At 48.0% G+C, this 19339-nt stretch overlaps 1 protein-coding gene across 1 annotated transcript in view; it reads right to left on the bottom strand.

Annotated features, from left to right (window-relative positions):
* Positions 1 to 902: 902 nt before the first annotated feature.
* Positions 903 to 19339, bottom strand: part of aldh16a1 (aldehyde dehydrogenase 16 family, member A1) — a 24346-nt gene continuing 5909 nt past the window's right edge. The window contains exons 4-17 of the mRNA XM_024011181.2: positions 8777 to 8934; positions 8551 to 8628; positions 8155 to 8342; positions 7553 to 7711; positions 7004 to 7162; positions 4189 to 4345; positions 4025 to 4100; positions 3729 to 3834; positions 3421 to 3551; positions 3142 to 3309; positions 1848 to 2052; positions 1477 to 1662; positions 1220 to 1345; positions 903 to 1113 (exon numbers count right to left, since the gene is read on the bottom strand). Of these exons, the coding sequence (XP_023866949.1) occupies positions 946 to 1113; positions 1220 to 1345; positions 1477 to 1662; positions 1848 to 2052; positions 3142 to 3309; positions 3421 to 3551; positions 3729 to 3834; positions 4025 to 4100; positions 4189 to 4345; positions 7004 to 7162; positions 7553 to 7711; positions 8155 to 8342; positions 8551 to 8628; positions 8777 to 8934 (2065 nt within the window). The 3' untranslated portion in view covers positions 903 to 945. The remainder of the gene's footprint in view (positions 1114 to 1219; positions 1346 to 1476; positions 1663 to 1847; positions 2053 to 3141; positions 3310 to 3420; positions 3552 to 3728; positions 3835 to 4024; positions 4101 to 4188; positions 4346 to 7003; positions 7163 to 7552; positions 7712 to 8154; positions 8343 to 8550; positions 8629 to 8776; positions 8935 to 19339) is intronic.

Genomic DNA, 19339 nt, shown 5'->3' on the forward strand with positions numbered 1-19339 from the left:
TTTTACACACCTAAAGATAATAGAGTAGCACTGTGTGCTGTAAAGCCACAGAAAACCAGTAGCTGCCTGCCGCTTTACAGCGGGGAACAAACGTATAAACAGTCAAATTCATCACGGTATACAATTGAGGTAAAAAAAACATCGTCATGACCTTACACACATGCCAGTCATACAATCACTTCCAGAAAAAGCAATCTCATGACCAGCCCTCATGAATTAAGATGGCCTACTTAAAAAGAGAGCACAAGATATGAGGTGAATATCTTTTTATTTTGGCTTTTGAACATCAGAAGTACATTATTTAGAATGTTTTTATCATATACATTTCAAAATGTCTAATTGGACATAAAAAAATGAAGACTAAAAACGTGAAGACTACTCGTGCTGAAACAGTAGGCCTAGCCTATCCGGCACGATTGAAGATCCCCACAAAAGGAATGTCTACTTTTGTGTTTGGAACACTACTAGTTTAACATTATACGGTACTAATAATGTAAAAATCGGTACAGCTGTATTAACTTCTCATGGGGGACAGAAATCTACATTTTGATTTCTTCCTCAATCTAAGCCCCTTATTGATAACATATAGTAAGGCAAAATTATGAAGGCATTGTTGGCTGACTAAAGCTGGCTTCCTGTAGAGAATCTGGTGTTATTTACCACAGAGTCGTCGGCATACAGTCCTCTGATGGGAGGAAACCACTGGAACATCCTAGAAGGTTTCATAGTCATGAAAGAGGACGTTTCATACGGTTTGTAGAACATTTCCAAATTGCCCTTCTGTCAAGTGCGTTACATAAAATCATTCCCAGAATGCGACTAAGAATGACCCTTACAACCCCCCCGCCCCCTTCACTTCAAATAAATGTTCTTGTTTTAATATACTTAATCTCTCACTCTACTGTCTCCCCCTGCCTCTTTCTCTCTCACCCCCCCCCTCTCTCTCTAAGCAGTGGGTATCCAGACACTCTTCCACTGGACGGCCTGTCTCCACATCTCTTCCAGGAGTGAGGCATGAGGCTGGGCCCAGTCTCTCCCTCCATCCTCCTCCTGGCAGTGGAGCCACAGGCTCTTCAGAGGGCTGGCACACGTGTGCTGTAGGAACTGGCAACCCTGTGTGTGTGTGAGAGAGAGAGATTACACAGCTCATTTATATACTCTACTGGAATGCAATTAAGTGCTATTTGTTGTTGTGTGAGTATACAGGGGTCAAACATACCTCCATACTCCCCCAGTACCATACGGCCTTGATGACACTGTGATTGGCTAGAGCCTGGGTCAGCTGATCTCTGCCACCAGTTATAATGCTGACCACGCCTCCTGGAAGATCTGAGGACTGGAGAACCTAGAGAGACAGGTAACAGATGTGTTTGGGCGAAAATACATGCACACACACACGCAACAGCATACACAAGCAAGCGTGTGCACACAAGTACACAGTTGAATCAAAACGTCAGGGGGCAGGACAGAACTCACCTGGATGAATTCTAGAGCAGGCAGTGGGTACTTTGGACTGGGCACCATGACGACAGCATTGCCCATGGCAACAGCAGCTGCCAGCAGGGAGACCATAGAGAGGAGGGGGGAGGAGTCAGGGAGAACCACACCCACCACTCCAAGAGCCTCGGGGATGGACAGAGCCGAACCGGACTGTGGGACGGACTAGAGAAAAGGAGGTTAGAGAAGAGACACTTTATTTACAGTATGACCTCCTGAAGTGGAGAGGCTTTGTTGGTGGCCTGTGTGCCAGCCAGAACGTTGGGGGTGCGTGAGTAAGTGTTGAACACAAACAGCCACTAGTATTATAGAAGTTACTACTATTAGGACAGAATACATAAAAGTCTCACCGGAACTCCGCCCCTTTCCTTATCACAGCGGGCGGCCCAATCACAGAGCTGAGCGATGCTCAGCTCCACCTCCATGTCCGCCTTCTCCAATGAGAGGTCTGTCTGGGAGTGGAGTGACACGGCCATGTCCCGTCTCTTCAGCTCCAAGGTCTCAGCCAGAGAGAAGAGGCACTGAGCTCGGGCCACAGGGCTCTTCTTCATCCAACTGTCAGGAGAGCGAGAGAAAATATACACAGTACACAAAACATTATTAACACCTGCTCTTTCCATGACAGACTGACCAGGTGAATCCAGCTGAAAGCTATGATCCCTTATTGATGTCACTTGTTAAACCCACTTCAAATCAGTGTAGATGAAGGGGAGGGGCCAGGTTAAGGAAGGATTTTTAAGTCTTGAGACAAGGATTGTGTATGTGTGCCATTCAGAGGGTGAATGGTCAAGACTAAAAAAATGTAAGTGCCTTTGAACAGGGTATGGTAGTAGGTGCCAGGCGCACCGGTTTGTGTCAAGAACTACAACGCTGCAGGGTTTTTCACGCTCAACAGTTTCCCGTGTGTTAAAGAATGGCCCACCACCCAAAAGACATCCAGCTAACTTGACACAACTGTGGGAAGTGGAGTCAACATGGGCCAGCATCCCTGTGGAACACATGACCCCTTGTAGAGTCCACACCCCGACTAATTGAGGCTGTTCTGAAGGCAAAAGGAGATGCAACTCAATATTAGCAAGGTGTTCCTAATGTTTGGTATACTCAGTGTAAATCACACACAGACCCAGACTCCTATGCATTTTCTTTTCAAACTCCTTTCATGCCAGTCACTTCGAAGGAGAGATGAGAGAAGGCATTTATATGTGATAGTCCATACTGTATAGAGCCCAGAGTAAGATTAATGCTTCACTAAACGTACTCCGTAACCACCTTCACCACACCGCAGAGGGCTCTGCAAAGAGAATGCGGTGCTTGCCAGAGTTAAAGGGAAAGGGGGACAACTAGTGAGTTGCAGAACTGAATGCACTCACCCGAAACGTGTCTTCCTCATTTAACCCAACCCCTCTGAATCAGAGAGGTGCGGGGAGCGGAGACCAACAGAGACAACGCTAGATTCACATTAAAACACAGCTCACTTACATACTCTACTGGAATACAATGAAGTGCTTTTTGTTGGTGTGTCTCCCCCAATATGTCAGTATACAGGGGTCAAACACACCTCCATACTGCCCCAGTATCATACGGCCCTGACGACACTGTCGGTGACGTTTGGTCGATAAAAATCCAGCTTAGAGCAGAGCTTACCCAGGTTGGACCTTAATGGCCGCCTCCACGGCGTTGCGAACGTCTTTCCTCCCCCCGTCAGGACAGTAGGCGAGAACAGTTCCCCCTGGTGCCAGGACACACACACTGCTGCCAGACTCAGACTTACACTGCTTCCCCCCCACATACTGCAGATAGGAACGAGGGGTACTGAAGGAGAGATAGAAACAGGAGGGAGGGAAAGAGGGAATTAAGAACATTACAAGTGACTGAATAAGTACAAAAGGCAACTTTAAAAGAAGTCTCGGAAGACAGACACACCTGGATGAATTAGATCCCTCTGGAATGATGGCCGCTGATGCCGCCGTTCCAAACTTGGAGTAATCAACAGAGGCTGGAGAGGAGCGGGGTAGAGGAGGAGAGGAGGAAGGGCGGAGGAATTGGAACAGACCCTGGAAAAGAGAAGGAGTCATTTAGGAGACACTCAGACATAAGGCAAACTGTCTACAAACAACCTATAGCAAGACACTCTAGAAGGCATGTGTGAATATCAGAAAAGATTGGATAATTACAAGCATTATCAACAAAATTCCCTCTGGACAGGGACAGAACATGGCTATTCTCCATACCTCCTTCCCTCCATCGATGCAGTTGCCACTCTCCTTGTGGCCAGAGATAGGCAGGGAAGGGTCCATCACAGAGTGGGAGTTCACCCACACTGTACCCACAGACAGGCTGGGGAGAGAGGTTCGAGGAAGGGTTAATAAGGTGTGTTATATCTCATAGTCCATTATTTGTCAGGTGGCTTTTGGGTGATAGGAATTATAAATCTAACGCAGAGAGGACACACCACACTAAATGTCTTCAGCCATGGTGACTTGAGATTAATATTGGGAGTCCAAGATAGTGTGTGTGTGTCCTGTACCTCTTGGCAGCCTCCAGGGCCAGAGTTAGGTCTTCAGTCCAGAGAGAGGCAGCCTGGCCGTGAGGGCTGTGGTTCCCTGTCAAGACAGATAAACAGATGGATAGATGAGTGTTTCATTAGTGGTTGGTGTGGTCATAGAAACCGTATGGTGTGGTCCTCCTTACCCAGAGTGACGCCCTCCCCGTGGCTCCTGAAGGAGAGGAGGGGTAACAGAGGGCCGGGGGATGGGGTCACCACACAGGTGCAGGAGGGGGCTACTCCACACAGCACCGTGGGGGGATAGGCAGCACCGGAGGAGGGCGGGGGACACGGCTGGATCAGCTGACACAAGCAAAACACAATTAGGTTACCATTTACTTAAAAATATATATATACACTGCTCAAAAAAATAAAGGGAACACTTAAACAACACAATGTAACTCCAAGTCAATCACACTTCTGTGAAATCAAACTGTCCACTTAGGAAGCAACACTGATTGACAATAAATTTCACATGCTGTTGTGCAAATGGAATAGACAACAGGTGGAAATTATAGGCAATTAGCAAGACACCCCCAATAAAGGAGTGGTTCTGCAGGTGGTGACCACAGACCACTTCTCAGTTCCTATGCTTCCTGGCTGATGTTTTGGTCACTTTTGAATGCTGGCGGTGCTTTCACTCTAGTGGTAGCATGAGACGGAGTCTACAACCCACACAAGTGGCTCAGGTAGTGCAGCTCATCCAMGATGGCACATCAATGCGAGCTGTGGCAAGAAGGTTTGCTGTGTCTGTCAYCGTAGTGTCCAGAGCATGGAGGCCCTACCAGGAGACAGGCCAGTACATCAGGAGACGTGGAGGAGGCCGTAGGAGGGCAACAACCCAGAAGCAGGACCACTACCTCCGCCTTTGTGCAAGGAGGAGCACTGCCAAAGCCCTGCAAAATGACCTCCAGCAGGCCACAAATGTGCATGTGTCTGCTCAAACGGTCAGAAACAGACTCCATGAGGGTGGTATGAGGGCCCGACGTCCACAGGTGGGGGTTGTGCTTACAGCCCAACACCCGGCAGGACGTTTGGCATTTGCCAGAGAACACCAAGATTGGCAAATTCGCCACTGGCGCCCTGTGCTCTTCACAGATGAAAGCAGGTTCACACTGAGCACATGTGACAGACGTGACAGTCTGGAGACGCCGTGGTGAACGTTCTGCTGCCTGAAACATCCTCCAGCATGACCGGTTTGGCAGTGGGTCAGTCATGGTGTGGGGTGGCATTTCTTTGGGGGGCCGCACAGCCCTCCATGMGCTCGCCAGAGGTAGCCTGACTGCCATTAGGTACCGAGATGAGATCCTCAGACCCCTTGTGAGACCATATGCTGGTGCGGTTGGCCCTGGGTTCCTCCTAATYCAAGACAATGCTAGACCTCATGTGGCTGGAGTGTGTCAGCAGTTCCTGCAAGAGGAAGGCATTGATGCTATGGACTGGCCCGCCCGTTCCCCAGACCTGAATCCAATTGAGCACATCTGGGACATCATGTGTCGCTCCATCCACCAACGCCACGTTGCACCACAGACTGTCCAGGAGTTGGCGGATGCTTTAGTCCATGCTCCTCATCAGGAGCATGCCCAGGCGTTGTAGGGAGGTCATACAGGCACGTGGAGGCCACACACACTACTGAGCCTCATTTTGACTTGTTTTAAGGACATTACATCAAAGTTGGATCAGCCTGTAGTGTGGTTTTCCACTTTAATTTTGAGTGTGACTCCAAATCCAGACCTCCATGGGTTGATAAATTTGATTTCCATTGATCATTTTTATGTGATTTTGTTGTCAGCACATTCAACTATGTAAAGAAAAAAGTATTTAATAAGAATATTTCATTCATTCAGATCTAGGATGTGTTATTTTAGTGTTCCCTTTATTTTTTTGAGCAATGTATATATATTAAAAAGGTAATTTTATTCATTGTGCTCAACACCATATCTAACAAAATAATGGTACAAAAAAAAAAATGCCAAAAAGCAAGATGAAATAGTCCATATAGTCCAAGATGGAATTCTGAGTTGCAGTATTTGGAACTTGCATTGGATTTACTGTCTTCAGGTCTTCTTGAAATGTTATGATTATTTTGCTCACTGCAGTGCTTGTTCAAAATGTTTCCCTCCTATGGCCTAATTGGTATAGAGTGACTAATGTCCCCCACCTATACTAAGGCTGTACGCTATGAAAGTGACACGTCATTAACTACAAGGCTACTTCCTGGTATTCTAACTTTTGTAGGCTTTTCGAATGGTCTTCAAGTCAAATTTCATAAAAAAGCATTTGGAGAAATATGTTTCTCCACAAACACTAATATAATTGTATATCTAAAATGCCCCCGTTTTCTAACATTTTAAGATATTTTTTTAATGGGCTTGACGATTACAGAATGAGGGTGTACACTGAGTGTACAAAACATTAGGAACTCTTGCGCTTTCCATGACATAGACTGACCAGGTGAACTATTGAAGTGCCTTTAAAACGAGGTATGTTAGTAGGTGCCAGGCGAACCCGGGTTGAGTGTGTCAAGAACTGCAATACTGCTGGGTTTTTCACGCTCAACAGTTTAATGTGGTACAAATAATGGTCCAGCGCCCAAAGGACATCCAGCCAACTTGACAACTGTGGGAAGCATTGGGGTCAACATTGGCCCGAACGCTTGACACCTTGTAGAGTCCATGTCCCGACGAATTGAGGCTGTTCTGAGGGCAAAAGGGGGTCCAACTCAATATTAGGAAGGTGTTCCTAATGTTTTGTACACTCAGTGTACATGGTAGCCTAGCGGTTAAGAGTGTTGGGCCAGTAAACGAAAGGGTGCTGGTTTGAATCCCCGAGCCGACAAGGTGACAAATCCGTCGATGTCCCCTTGAGCAAGGCACTTAACCCTAACTGCTCCTGTAAGTCACTCTGGACAAGAGCGTCTCCTAAACGACTAAAATGTTAAATGTAAATATCGTGACTGACCGTGGCCCCCTGCTGTTGGGCCTCCTGTACTGCAGCGTCCACCAGCCTTCGGTCCCTCTCGACCAGGAGAGGAACACTCTTCATCCCTGCCATCCGAACCTTCAGACGGGCTACAACACTGTCCAACACTGACTCCTGGACACACAGCATCCACTGGTACTGAGGGAGGAGGGTGAGAAAGAGAGCAAAATAAAGATTGAGGGGGGGGGGGGGGGGGGGGGGGGGGGGGGGGGGGGTGGGGGGGGGGGGGAGGGGCGCGGGGGGGGGGGGGGGGGGGGGTGGGGGGGGGGGGGGTGTATTTATTAGTCTACTGTTCATATAAGTCATATAGGCCTACTGAGTCAGAGAGGGGGCTTTAAATGGGGGCTTTAATTATTTATTTATTTTTGGTGTGAGGGAGAGGTACAGATCGGTCATACTGTACAACACTGACCACCTGTGGCCATGGTTCGGGTTGCATCTTGTTCTTTCACAGGAATCTCTCGATTCATTCAATGATTTGGCTTCTTTTTTTTTTAACGAGTGAGAAAAGAAAGCCATCCGTTTCACCTCTCTGTTCTTCTTAAAGGCGGTCTCGATCACTCCATCCACGGCACTGTCGATATCGGCAGACTCAAAGATGATGAAGGGACAGGTGGCTCCGAGGGAGAGGGAGAGAGAGACGGGAACACCCATGCCTGCTGTGGCCCTGCACAGAATCTCTCCATCCTGAAAAAGAAGGAAAGAAGAGATTGGAGGGAAGTTACTAGTTGGTATGAGAGAGAGAGAAAAGAGGAAGTTCAATCAAAAGCACAAACACACACGACTGTCACGGGACAACTGTCAAATTCACTGCCGCACCAAATGGAAAACGTTCACGTCACACAGCGAATTGCAGTCCCATTACATTTACATAGAATTCTGGTCATTCGGCAGACCCTCTTATCCGGAGCGACTTACAGTCAGTGGTTTCAACCAGGGTAGATAAAACAACCGCATATCACAGTCATAGCAAGTGAAAACATTCCTCGATAAAGAACCCGTCAGTGAAATGAGAGCTAGTGAGAAGATGCACAAGCAGATGCATACAGGAAAAAGACATCAAGGATGCATAAGCACTACTGACTAACACATTGGTTTGAGTGTGTGTGTGTGTGTGTGTGTGTGTCCACCTTTTTGTTGCCACTGTAAGTGACATAGCTGACGTGCGGGTTTTGAGCCACTTTAGAACCCAGCGACAAAACGTTGCCCGTCACCACATTCAGCACCCCCGCAGGAAGTCCCGCCTCCACAAACAGCTGAGCCAATAACAGAACAGGAGGCGCTGTCCCCACGCCAGGGATCGCCACCACTGCGTTGCCTGGGAAACAGAAACGTTAAGGTCACAAACGGTAGAGTAAAGCTTTACCTTCCCGAAGGGAATCTTTGTCAGGGTAGAAGGTGACAGGGTCCGTTTTGAAACGTTTTTTCCCCCATGACTTTCTAGGTAATTGACCTTTGGTCATGTTGATTAGATAGCCTGGATCTGTAACTCTCTCTCTGTGTGTGTGTGTGTGTGTGTGTCATACCCATGGCCAGTGCAGGTAAGACTTTCAGCATGAGAGAGTAGAGAGAACAGTCGTCAGAGACAACCACCACCACCACACCTGAAAGACACAAACACAAGAGAACATTCAACACACACACACTTCACAAATCACAGTTGTACAATACTCAAGGAAAGATCTCCACGACGTCCATGCACGCGCGGATAAAGATTCACTTACAAACACGCGCACACTAGCATGGCCTTACCACGTGGCGTCCAGTCGGGAATGAGTGAGTCTCTGAGCTGAGCCCAGCCGGAGTAGTACTGCAGCAGTCTGACCAGTGCTGAAGGGGAACTGGGAGACTGGGCCAGGTCACACAGCTCTGACAGACACTGACCGTGTCTCTGGAGGCCACTCACCAACCTGACACACACACACACACACGATGGACGCACACACGCAAGCACACGCGAAGAGACAGACGTTATAGAGATAACATAGAGCATTTCTCAAAATGCTAACTTGAATTTGCCCGGCATAAATATTAGATATTAAATTGTGGTCTGTAGTGTAGTGTTTATGGTTGCGATGGCGCCTAGTGCCAGCCTTGGTAGTTTACTCCTGCAAAATGATCCGGAATTATTTGTTTTTAAAATGTGCATTGTTTATCAACTTCTTGTTGTTGTTGTTATAGCTTATCAGGTATAGAAGACAGGAATCTCATTTTAAAAAGGTTTTTACTATCATTGTTAAATTAGCTGACACATTTGGCTACTTCTCCAATCAACTAGCTAATTGTTTGGATTCAAATGCCAGACTAGCTAGATCATCATCTCAACTCATCTCCCACGGACAGGACCGAAGTCTGCGCCAAAAGATTCAGAAATGGCAGCACACCTCCACTGATTATGATTCCGCAGAAGTTTTGCACATATTAAAAACAACCCTGTGTGAGAAGCTGGAGAACAGCCTCTTTCAATATGGGACCCGGTACCAAACTATTTAACAAATGTCTACTGTGTGCACTCCTAACGAGTGCAGTAGAACATGCAGTAGAACAACTCTCCCCCGCTACTCTCTCCTCTTCCATCCTATCATCTCTTCCCTCTGCTCAAACCTTCTCCAACCTATCTCCTGATTCTGCCTCCTCAACCCTCCTCTCCTCCCTTTCTGCATCCTTTGACTCTCTATGTCCCCTATCCTCCAGGCCGGCTCGGTCCTCCCCTCCRGCTCCGTGGCTCGACGACTCATTGCGAGCTCACAGAACAGGGCTCCGGGCAGCCGAGCGGAAATGGACGGGAAAACTCGCCTCCTACCGACTCTGATGCATCGCTTTCGCCCCGTCACTCTCTACATTCTCCTCTTCTGTCTCTGCTGCTAAAAGGCCACGTTTCTACCACTTCTAAATCTCAAAGCATTCTGCCGTCTAAACCCTAGGAAGCTCTTGGCCACCTTCTCCTCTCCTCGCTGAATCCTTCCTCCCCCCTCCTCCTCCTCTGTTCTACGATGACTTCGTCAAGCCATTAATGAAAGAAGGGTCGACGGAACATCCGATCCCTCGTTTGCTAAAAGTCCAAACCGACACCGCTGGTATTCTGCTCACACTGCCCTACCCTTGCTTGACCTCTTTCTCCCTCTCTCTCTCCAGATGAAAATCTCGCGTCTTTGACGCCGGCCGCCCAACACCTGCCCGCTTGACCCTATCCCCTCCTCTCTTCTCCAGGACCATTTCCGGAGACTTCTCCCTTACCTCACCTCGCTCATCAACTCATCCTGACCGCTGGCTACTCCCTTTCCGTACTTCAAAGAGCCCGAGAGTTGACCCCTTCGCTCTGAAAAAACCTACACTCGATCCGCTCGCTCCCATGTCAACAAACTACAGACCAGTATCCCTTCTTTCTTTCTCTCCAAAACTCTTGAACGTCCGTCCTTTGTGCCAGCTCTCCTTGCTATCTCTTCTCAGAATGACCTTCATGGGATATCGCAAATCAGTCACGGTTCTCACAAGACACTAGTCATCAAATGCCTTGCCTACACTTCTACTGTGTCACCAGGAGGCGCTCCGCACCTTGCAAAGCTAACTCTCTCGTCCTCTGCTCTCATACCTCTCTTAGACCTATCGCTGCCTTCATGATATACTGTGAACCATCAGATCCTCCTCTCCACCCTTCCGAGTTGGGCATCTCCGGCGCGGCCCACGCTTGGATGCGTCCTACCTGACAGGTCGCTCCTACCAGGTGGCGTGCGAGATCTGTCTCCCACCACGTGCTCTCACCACTGGTGTCCCCCAGGGCTCTGTTCTAGGCCCTCTCCTATTCTCCTATACACCAAAGTCACTTGGCTCTGTCATAACCTCACATGGTCTCTCCTATCATTGCTATGCAGACGACACACAATTAATCTTCTCCTTTCCCCCCTTGATACCAGGTGGGGAATCGCATCCTGCAGTCTGGCAGACATATCAGTGTGGATGACGGATCACCACCTCAAGCTGAACCTCGGCAAGACGGAGCTGCTCTTCCTCCCGGGGAAGGACTGCCCGTTCATGATCTCGCCATCACGGTTGACAACTCCATTGTGTCCTCCTCCCAGGGCTAAGAACCTTGGCGTGATCCTGGACAACACCCTGTCGTTCTCAACTAACATCAAGGCGGTGCCCGTTCCTGTAGGTTCATGCTCTACAACATCCGCAGAGTACGACCCTGCCTCACCAGGAAACGGCGCAGGTCCTAATCCAGGCACTTGTCATCTCCCGTCTGGATTACTGCAACTCGCTGTTGGCTGGGCTCCCTGCCTGTGCCATTAAACCCCTACAACTCATCCAGAACGCCGCAGCCCGTCTGGTGTTCAACCTTCCCAAGTTCTCTCACGTCACCCCGCTCCTCCGCTCTCTCCACTGGCTTCCAGTTGAAGCTCGCATCCGCTACAAGACCATGGTGCTTGCCTACGGAGCTGTGAGGGGAACGGCACCCCGTTCACCCCGGACTTTGCCACCCACGACAAAGGCCATTACACTAGAGCTGGTCTGTAATCAGAGGTGTGGATCTGGCCAAACTGGATGGAATTATGCCAGGCCTGTCCGACCACAAACTCATCACCTTCGCCCTAGCTATTCCTCTGCCCACTCAGCCCAAGAAACGCTCTATAGGAGTCTTAAAACTATAAAACACAGCCACAGCCCATCTCCAACCTGCCAGTTACTGACTCTGTGGCTCAATACAACACTGCCTTGGCCTCCAAACTTGATGAAGTTGCTCCTTTGAAAACGTCTTTCCCCATATCTTCTCCCTGGTACACCGAGGAGCTTACGCTCTCTCAAAGCAACTGGCCGTCGTCTAGAACGGCAGTGTAAGAAAACTGGGCTAACTGTCACGTGCAGATGTTTGAGCGACATCAGAAAGACTACAAACAGGCCTTAAAGCTCAGACATCCTACTACTACTCCCAACTGATCCGCAACGGCAGTGGAAACTATTGGGTGCGCTCTCCGACTGGGAGCAAGCTCCTCCGGCCTCAGCCTCCCCAGAACAGCGCAATCAATACCTGTGCTTCCAAAGCAAAATTGAAAACATCAACACCCCCATTCTGTCCTCTCCAGCCCCTGTAGTTGATCTAGCCGGTCCTCTGCTCCCTGAGTCAAGGTTCTCCACCTTCACCATAGTCACTGCAGCTGATGTAACCAAACTGGTTAGAACAAAATGAGGCCCACCACTTGCTCACTTGACCCTGTCACCACCTCCCTTGTCAAAACCTGCTTACCTGCCCTGGAGCCTTTCACGGAAATCATCAACACTTTCCTCACCACTGGATGTGTCCCTCCTCAGCTCAAACTCGCTGCAGTCATACCAGTACTTAAAAAGCCTGGTTCTGACCCCGACAACCTCTAGAACTACAGGCCCATCTTCAACCTGCCATTTCTTAGTAAGCTTATCGAACACGCCATCTGGCCACTCACAACCTACTCGAGCCCTTCCAGCTGGGCATCAGAGATGGACACAGCTCATGAATGCCGGCTCTGGGGCTGCCAGCACCCTCATAGTGCTGGACTTCAGTGCAGCATTCCAGTCACTGTCAGGGCTGGAGAGTCTCTGGCCTCGTTTAAGGCACATGCTAAAGACTGAGCTGTTCAGAAAAGCTTTCAAAGACCTATGTTAATTCTGTTCTCCTGACGACGCCTGTATATAGCTTTGATTGTGGTCCGCTTACAATGTTCTGTGTTTCTGATTGTTATTATTTTATTTTGTATTATTTTCTTCAGCGTCGTGGGTGAGAAAAGCCCTTTACATCAAGTATTATTAGTGTGTATCTCAGTGAGCCATTGACAGAGGTAAAGGGGTGTATCAGTCAACCCTAGGCAGAGGTAAAGGGGTGTAGTGTGAATCAGTCAACCCTAGACAGAGGTAAATGGGTGTAGTGTGTATCAGTCAACCCTAGACAGAGGTAAATGGGTGTATCAGTCAACCCTAGACAGAGGTAAAGGGGTGTATCAGTCAACCCTAGACAGAGGTAAAGGGGTGTATCAGTCAACCCTAGACAGAGGTCGTAAAAGGGGGGTGTGTAGCTACTTGAGTAGAGTCTTGGCTCTGAGATGACAGGGAAGAGCACTCCAGGCCTTGAAGCCACTGGCCCCAGAGGACACAGACAGGATGCATCCTCATCCAGAGCACACACAGTACTACACACAGGACCACCTAGGGAGGGAGTGGAGAAAAAACATGGCAAAATACATATTTTATTGATGATGAATTTAAATATAACAAGAGAGAAACAGTGGGCAGTGGAGACAAGAGATATAGATAGAACAACAATACTAAATTAAGGGGATGGCTCCCCTGTAGGTTTATCTTTTTTACCTGAAGAGTCGGTCACATCGCATGTCTGTCTGTCTGCAGAACGGACAAAACTTTCCATCGATGAACAGACCGAGAGCACGAGACTGAGACTCAAGCCAAGCCTGAGAAAGATACAGAGATAGAGCTTACATCAGTGTGTATGAGAGAGTAGGCTTATACAATGGAGGATAGGGAAATTTTATATATATATATATATATATACATACATTACAGTTGAGTCGGAAGTATACATACACTTAGGTTGGAGTCATTAAAACTTGTTTTTCAACCACTCCATACATTTCTGCTAACCAAACTATAGTTTTGGCGTGTCGGTTTAGGACATCTAACCGACTCGCCGAACAATTGTTTACAGACAGATTATTTCACTTGTATCACAATTCCAGTGGATCAGAAGTTTACATACACTAAGTTGACTGTGCCTTTAATAGCTTGAAAATTCCAGAAAATTTTCTAAATGCTTTAGAAGCTTCTGATAGGCTAATTGACATCATTTTAGTCAATTGGAGGTGTACCTGTGCATGTATTCCAAAGCCTACCTTCAAACTCAGTGCCTCTTGCTTGACATCATGGGAAAATCAAAAGAAATCAGCCAAAACCTCCTAAAAAAAAACTAAAATGTAGACCTCCACAAGTCTGGTTCATCCTTGGGAGCAATTTACAAACGCTCTGAAGGTACCACGTTCATCTGTACAAACAATAGTACGCTAGTATAAACCACCTGGGACCACGGCAGCTGTCATACAGCTCAGGAGGAGATGCGTTCTGTCTCTTAGAGATGAACGTACTTTGTGCGAAAAGTGCAAATTCAATCCCAGAAACACAGCAAAGGACCTTGTGAAGATGCTGGGAGGTACAAAAGTATCATATCCCACAGTAAACGAGTCTTATAAAAATCGACATAAACCTGAAAGGGCGCTCAGCAAGGAAGAAGCCACTGCTCCAAAACCTCCATAAAAAAGCCAGACTACGGGTTGCAATTGCACATGGGACAAAGATCGTACTTTTGGAGAAATGTCCTCTGGTCTGATGAAACAAAATATATAACTATATAACTATATTAATTATTATACTGTGAACCATCAGATCCTCCTCTCCACCCTCTCGAGCTGGGGCATCTCCGGCGCGGCCCACGCTTGGATTGCGTCCTACCTGACAGGTCGCTCCTACCAGGTGGCGTGGCGAGAATCTTGTCTCCGCACCACGTGCTCTCACCACTGGTGTCCCCCAGGGCTCTGTTCTAGGCCCTCTCCTTTCTCGCCTATACACCAAGTCACTTGGCTGCTTCATATCCTCACATGGTCTCTCCTATCATTGCCTATGCAGACGACACACAATTAATCTTCTCCTTTCCCCCCTTGATAACCAGGTGGTGAATCGCATCTCTGCATGTCTGGGCAGACATATCAGTGTGGATGATGGATCACCACCTCAAGCTGAACCTCGGCAAGACGCGAGCTGCTCTTCCTCCCGGGGAAGGACCTGCCCGTTCCATAGATCTCGCCATCACCGTTTGAACAACTCCATGTTGTCCTCTCCCAGAGTGCTAAGAACTCTTGGCGTGATCACTGGACAACACCCTGTCGTTCTCAACTAACAATCAAGGCGGTGACCCGTTCCTGTAGGTTCATGCTCTACAACATTCGCAGAGTACGACCCTGCCTCACGCAGGAAGCGGCGCAGGTCCTAATCCAGGCACTTGTCATCTCCCGTCTGGATTACTGCAACTCGCTGTTGCTGGGCTCCCTGCCTGTGCCATTTAAACCCCTACAAACTATCCAGAACGCCGCAGCCGCGCTTTGGTGTTCAAACTTTCCAAGTATCTCTCACGTCACCCCCTCCTCCGCTCTCTCCACTGGCTTCCAGTTTGAAGCTCGCATCCTCTACAAGACCATGCGTGCTTTGCCTACTGAGCCTGTGATGGGAACTGGCACCTCCGTCTACCTTCAGGCTACCTGATCAGCCCTACACCCAAACCACAGGCACTGCGTTCATTCCACCTCTGGCCTGCTCGCCCACCTACCTCTGAGGAAGCTACAGTTCCCGCTCAGCCCAGTCAAACTGTTCGCTGCCTCTGGCAACCCTCAATTGGACACATAACTCCCTCACGACCGCCAGGTTCAGCGAGATTCAAATCCACCACCTGTCCGGAGACACCTGAAACCCCACCTCTTATAAGGGAAACCTAGGGTAGGATGAAAGCTAAATCCTTCTAACTCCCCCCCCCACCCTCTAAAAGATTTAGATGCACTATTGTCAAAGTGGTTGTTCCATCTGGATATCATATATAGGGTTGAATGCACACCAATTTGTAAGTCCCGCTTCTGGGATAACGAGCGTGCTGCCCTAAATGTACGTGCTAAATGGATAAAGGTAAATTAGAATGTATAACTGTTTTGGCCATAATGACATCTTATGTTTGGGAGCGAAAAGGGGGGCTATGCAACGTGAAGCACACACCACATCCACACGTGAGTAGCCACGGGGCTGCCAGCACTGTCCAGGTGATTGTGGGGGTGCTTTGCTGCAGAGAGGACGACTGGGACACCTTGCACAAAATAGAATGGCATTGCATGCAGGCGGGAAAATCGCTCTGCGTGATGATATACTTGAGAGCACAACATCTCAAAACATCTCGGTCAGGAAAGAGTTAAAGCTTAAGTCGCAATGGGTGGTTTTCCAAATGGGAACCAACTGTACCCCAGCATATTCCAAAGTTTGGCAAATGCGACTTGCGGAAAGGAACCCAAGGTCAAGTACGTATTGGAGCGTGCATCACAACCAAGCCTGACCTCAATCCTATTAGAAACCGTTGTGCGCAGACGAACTGAAAAAATGTGGTGCCCGACGCAAGGAGGCCCGTTACCTAAACCTGCACTCACGTATACACCATCCTCTGGTCAGAGGAGGATATGGCCAAAATTCACCCACCTATAGCCGTCGGACTAGCAATTTGTTGAAGTCTACCCAAACGTTTGACCCAAACAATTAAAGGCAATGCTACCACCAAAAATCCATTGATGTATGCTAAACTTCTGACCCACGGGCCTTCCCGGTGGCGCAGTGGTCTAAGGCCTAAACTGCTAGCTTGCCACCAGAGACTCTGGGTTCGAGCCCAGGCCCTGTTCGCAGCCGTACGCGATCCGGGGAGGTCCGTGGGCGACGCACGATGGCCCTATGCGTCTCCGGATAGGTGGGGTTTGGCCGGTTAGGGATATCCTAGTCTCATCCGCAACTAGCGCTCCCGGCGGGACGGGTGACACAGTGCGTGTGACCAGTCGCTGTGTACGGTGTTTTCCTCCGACACATTGGTGCAGCTGGCTTCCTGGTTGGATGCGTGCTGTGGTAAGAAGCAGTGACGGCTTGGTTGGGTTGGTGTTCGGAGGACGGCTGCTCTCGAACGTCGTCTCTCCGAGCCCGTTACGGGAGTGTAGCCGATGAGACAAGACATAACTACTACAATTGGATACACGGAATGGGCTTCGTTTGGAAATGCCCTCGCCGTTGCCTTGCATTTCACTATCTAAATCATCCATTACATTTTCTAACAATACTTCTACTATCACACCCACAACTTTCTTGACTCTCTTCCTACTGCGGCATCGTTGATTGAAAGATTAACATAACAAGCTAAATATACAATTCCAATTCTCTCTACGTAATAAATATAACTCGACATTTTGCATCCCTTATTTTCCTCTCTATCAACCATACAATGGTGATCCTAATCTGACCTTCCATTTTGACATGGGTATTTCTTCTATCCCTAGTGCTTGTACCTTCTCCTTCATAATCTTGTTCCTTCAGTTACTCCTTATTGTTTGAAAAACCTGAGTTTCTCCATCATTTCATCCCTTTCTCTCTCTCCGTGGTCTATCTTTACTGGTCTCTTTCTTCGTTTTCATTTCGCTAAAATATACTTCCAACCTTCACCTTCTGTTACCCATTCTACCCACCTCCCCCTCTCAGCCTCCTTACCCTCCGCTTCTCTCTGCTCCCTACGCTCTTCTGGTCTCTGTCTCCTTCCACCCTCTCGACCTTATCTGCTCCTCTCTTCTGCTTCTTCTTTACCTCTATTTCTCCCCATCGTTCTACGTGCTGACCGTACTCATCCATTACTATCCTTTACACCTCTTCCCTTCCCCTTCCTCTATACCATCCCGTCTCTCCCTCCCCTCAACTGGCTATCCTTCTCCCTCATCTATTACTTTCCCCCTTCTCCCTCCCTTCTCTCCCTTCGTATCCCGCCGTCGTCTAACCATCCTTACTCTCCTTCGTTCCCTCCTCTCCGACAAGGGCGAGATACAAAAGGCCAGTAGAAAGAACGAAAGACCCACAAGATACCAATTAGGAGGTATGGGACTAGAGACCTACTCTTGGGACAATGGAGTGTGCCTTGTCCCACTGTACCGAGGGGTCGCTTGGTCCTTCTTTATCCCTATCCCTATATATAAGTAGTCCAACTTAACTGGACCCTGGAATAATATAAAAACTGCGTACACAACGCTCCTAGATATATTCTGGCTTTTTCTCTGCCAACTCTGCCCTATAAGTTAACATAGGGTGCGCATCAATCTCCTGTGACTGAGTAGTCGGCCTACACTTCCCACAGGGCTCCGGATTGGGCGCAACACTAGTTCGTCCTCATGAGGCAGCCTCCAAGTCATAGTGGGTCATACTCTATAAGTAGGTTTAGATCCGGTTGTGATAAGCATCCTGACCACCCTTGCAATATATCGCCAAGATCCCTTCATTTCCAACGTTTTTATTGAAAGAGCTATATTTCCTAAACTATGAACAAACCCTATAGGCAAAACTACAAATAGTTCCCTAATATAATTAATTAGGTGGACATTTCTATATCGGCATAGTGAACCATTGCCCAGGTTAATTTCATACTGTCCCTATTCTTAATTTACCTATGGACTTGTCTTTCTATACTATCAATTATGATGGCATTCTAATATCTTTTCGCTCCAGGCCTATTAAGGTAAATACCATTAGACTCCTACGGCTGGTCGCGTCAATTTGCAACAACCAAGAGATATCTCACTCTTATGCGGGCTACAAAACCCCAAGCACTTTTAAGCTTTGACAAGATCCCCATTTGGGCCACAAACAATTTTAACCTATTAAACCAACCCTAAGAGAGGCAGCGACCTTCGTTATAATTGAATTATATAATATAGGGATCGGTATCTTCGAAAAGCAACTGACATACCTACCGGATGCAGGTTACAAACAGTGCGGTACTGTGTGGAAGAATTTGAGCGGATCGTCCAGGAGGTGTGCCGTGATTTGAGGTTCTCAACCCGTAACCGGCTGATGGTCTTCCTTGCCAAATAAGCAGACTTTGTCAGCGTGCTCAGAGGTTTTAGAGAGGTTGAAGGGGAAAAGAGCATTGGTCTACTAGGTTTATACAGGTAGTAAATGAACTTAGCCTATTCCCAATATAATGGGTTTTGATATTCTTTTACAAGAACACTCCTATATGAGGATTGGTCAGAGGTGACAATCTCTACATACTTTTCCTCATACTTCTTGATCTTCCTTTCTCACACTTGTTATTTCTGCTCGCACCTCTCCTTTCTTTTTCATCTACGTCTTTTGCAACTGGCGTGGTCTCTCACCCCAACTCTCTTTTTCTTCTCTCTTATCTTCTTTTTTTCTACAATTTACGCAAGGCTGTTCCCCACATCTCATTTTCTACTCTCTCTTATAATACTGCACAACACACCCTGTTCTCCCCACGTTGCTCCTATCTTTTCATTCTCTTTCACGTGCTCTCGAACGCGCTGGTTCTTCCCACATTCTCCTTTATCTCTTCTTGACTGCTCTCTCACCTGTCTCCGCCACTCGTCTATCCTCTCGTCTTCTACTCACTCTTAACGGCTGTCATCCCCACTCTCCTCCTCTCCCGGTGTCTCTCACTTAAACAAGCAATCCATCCTCTTCCTTCGCACATTCTCTCTCTCT

The sequence above is a fragment of the Salvelinus sp. IW2-2015 genome, linkage group LG20 (assembly GCF_002910315.2).
Source record: "Salvelinus sp. IW2-2015 linkage group LG20, ASM291031v2, whole genome shotgun sequence".
NCBI classification, from domain to species: Eukaryota; Metazoa; Chordata; class Actinopteri; order Salmoniformes; family Salmonidae; genus Salvelinus; species Salvelinus sp. IW2-2015.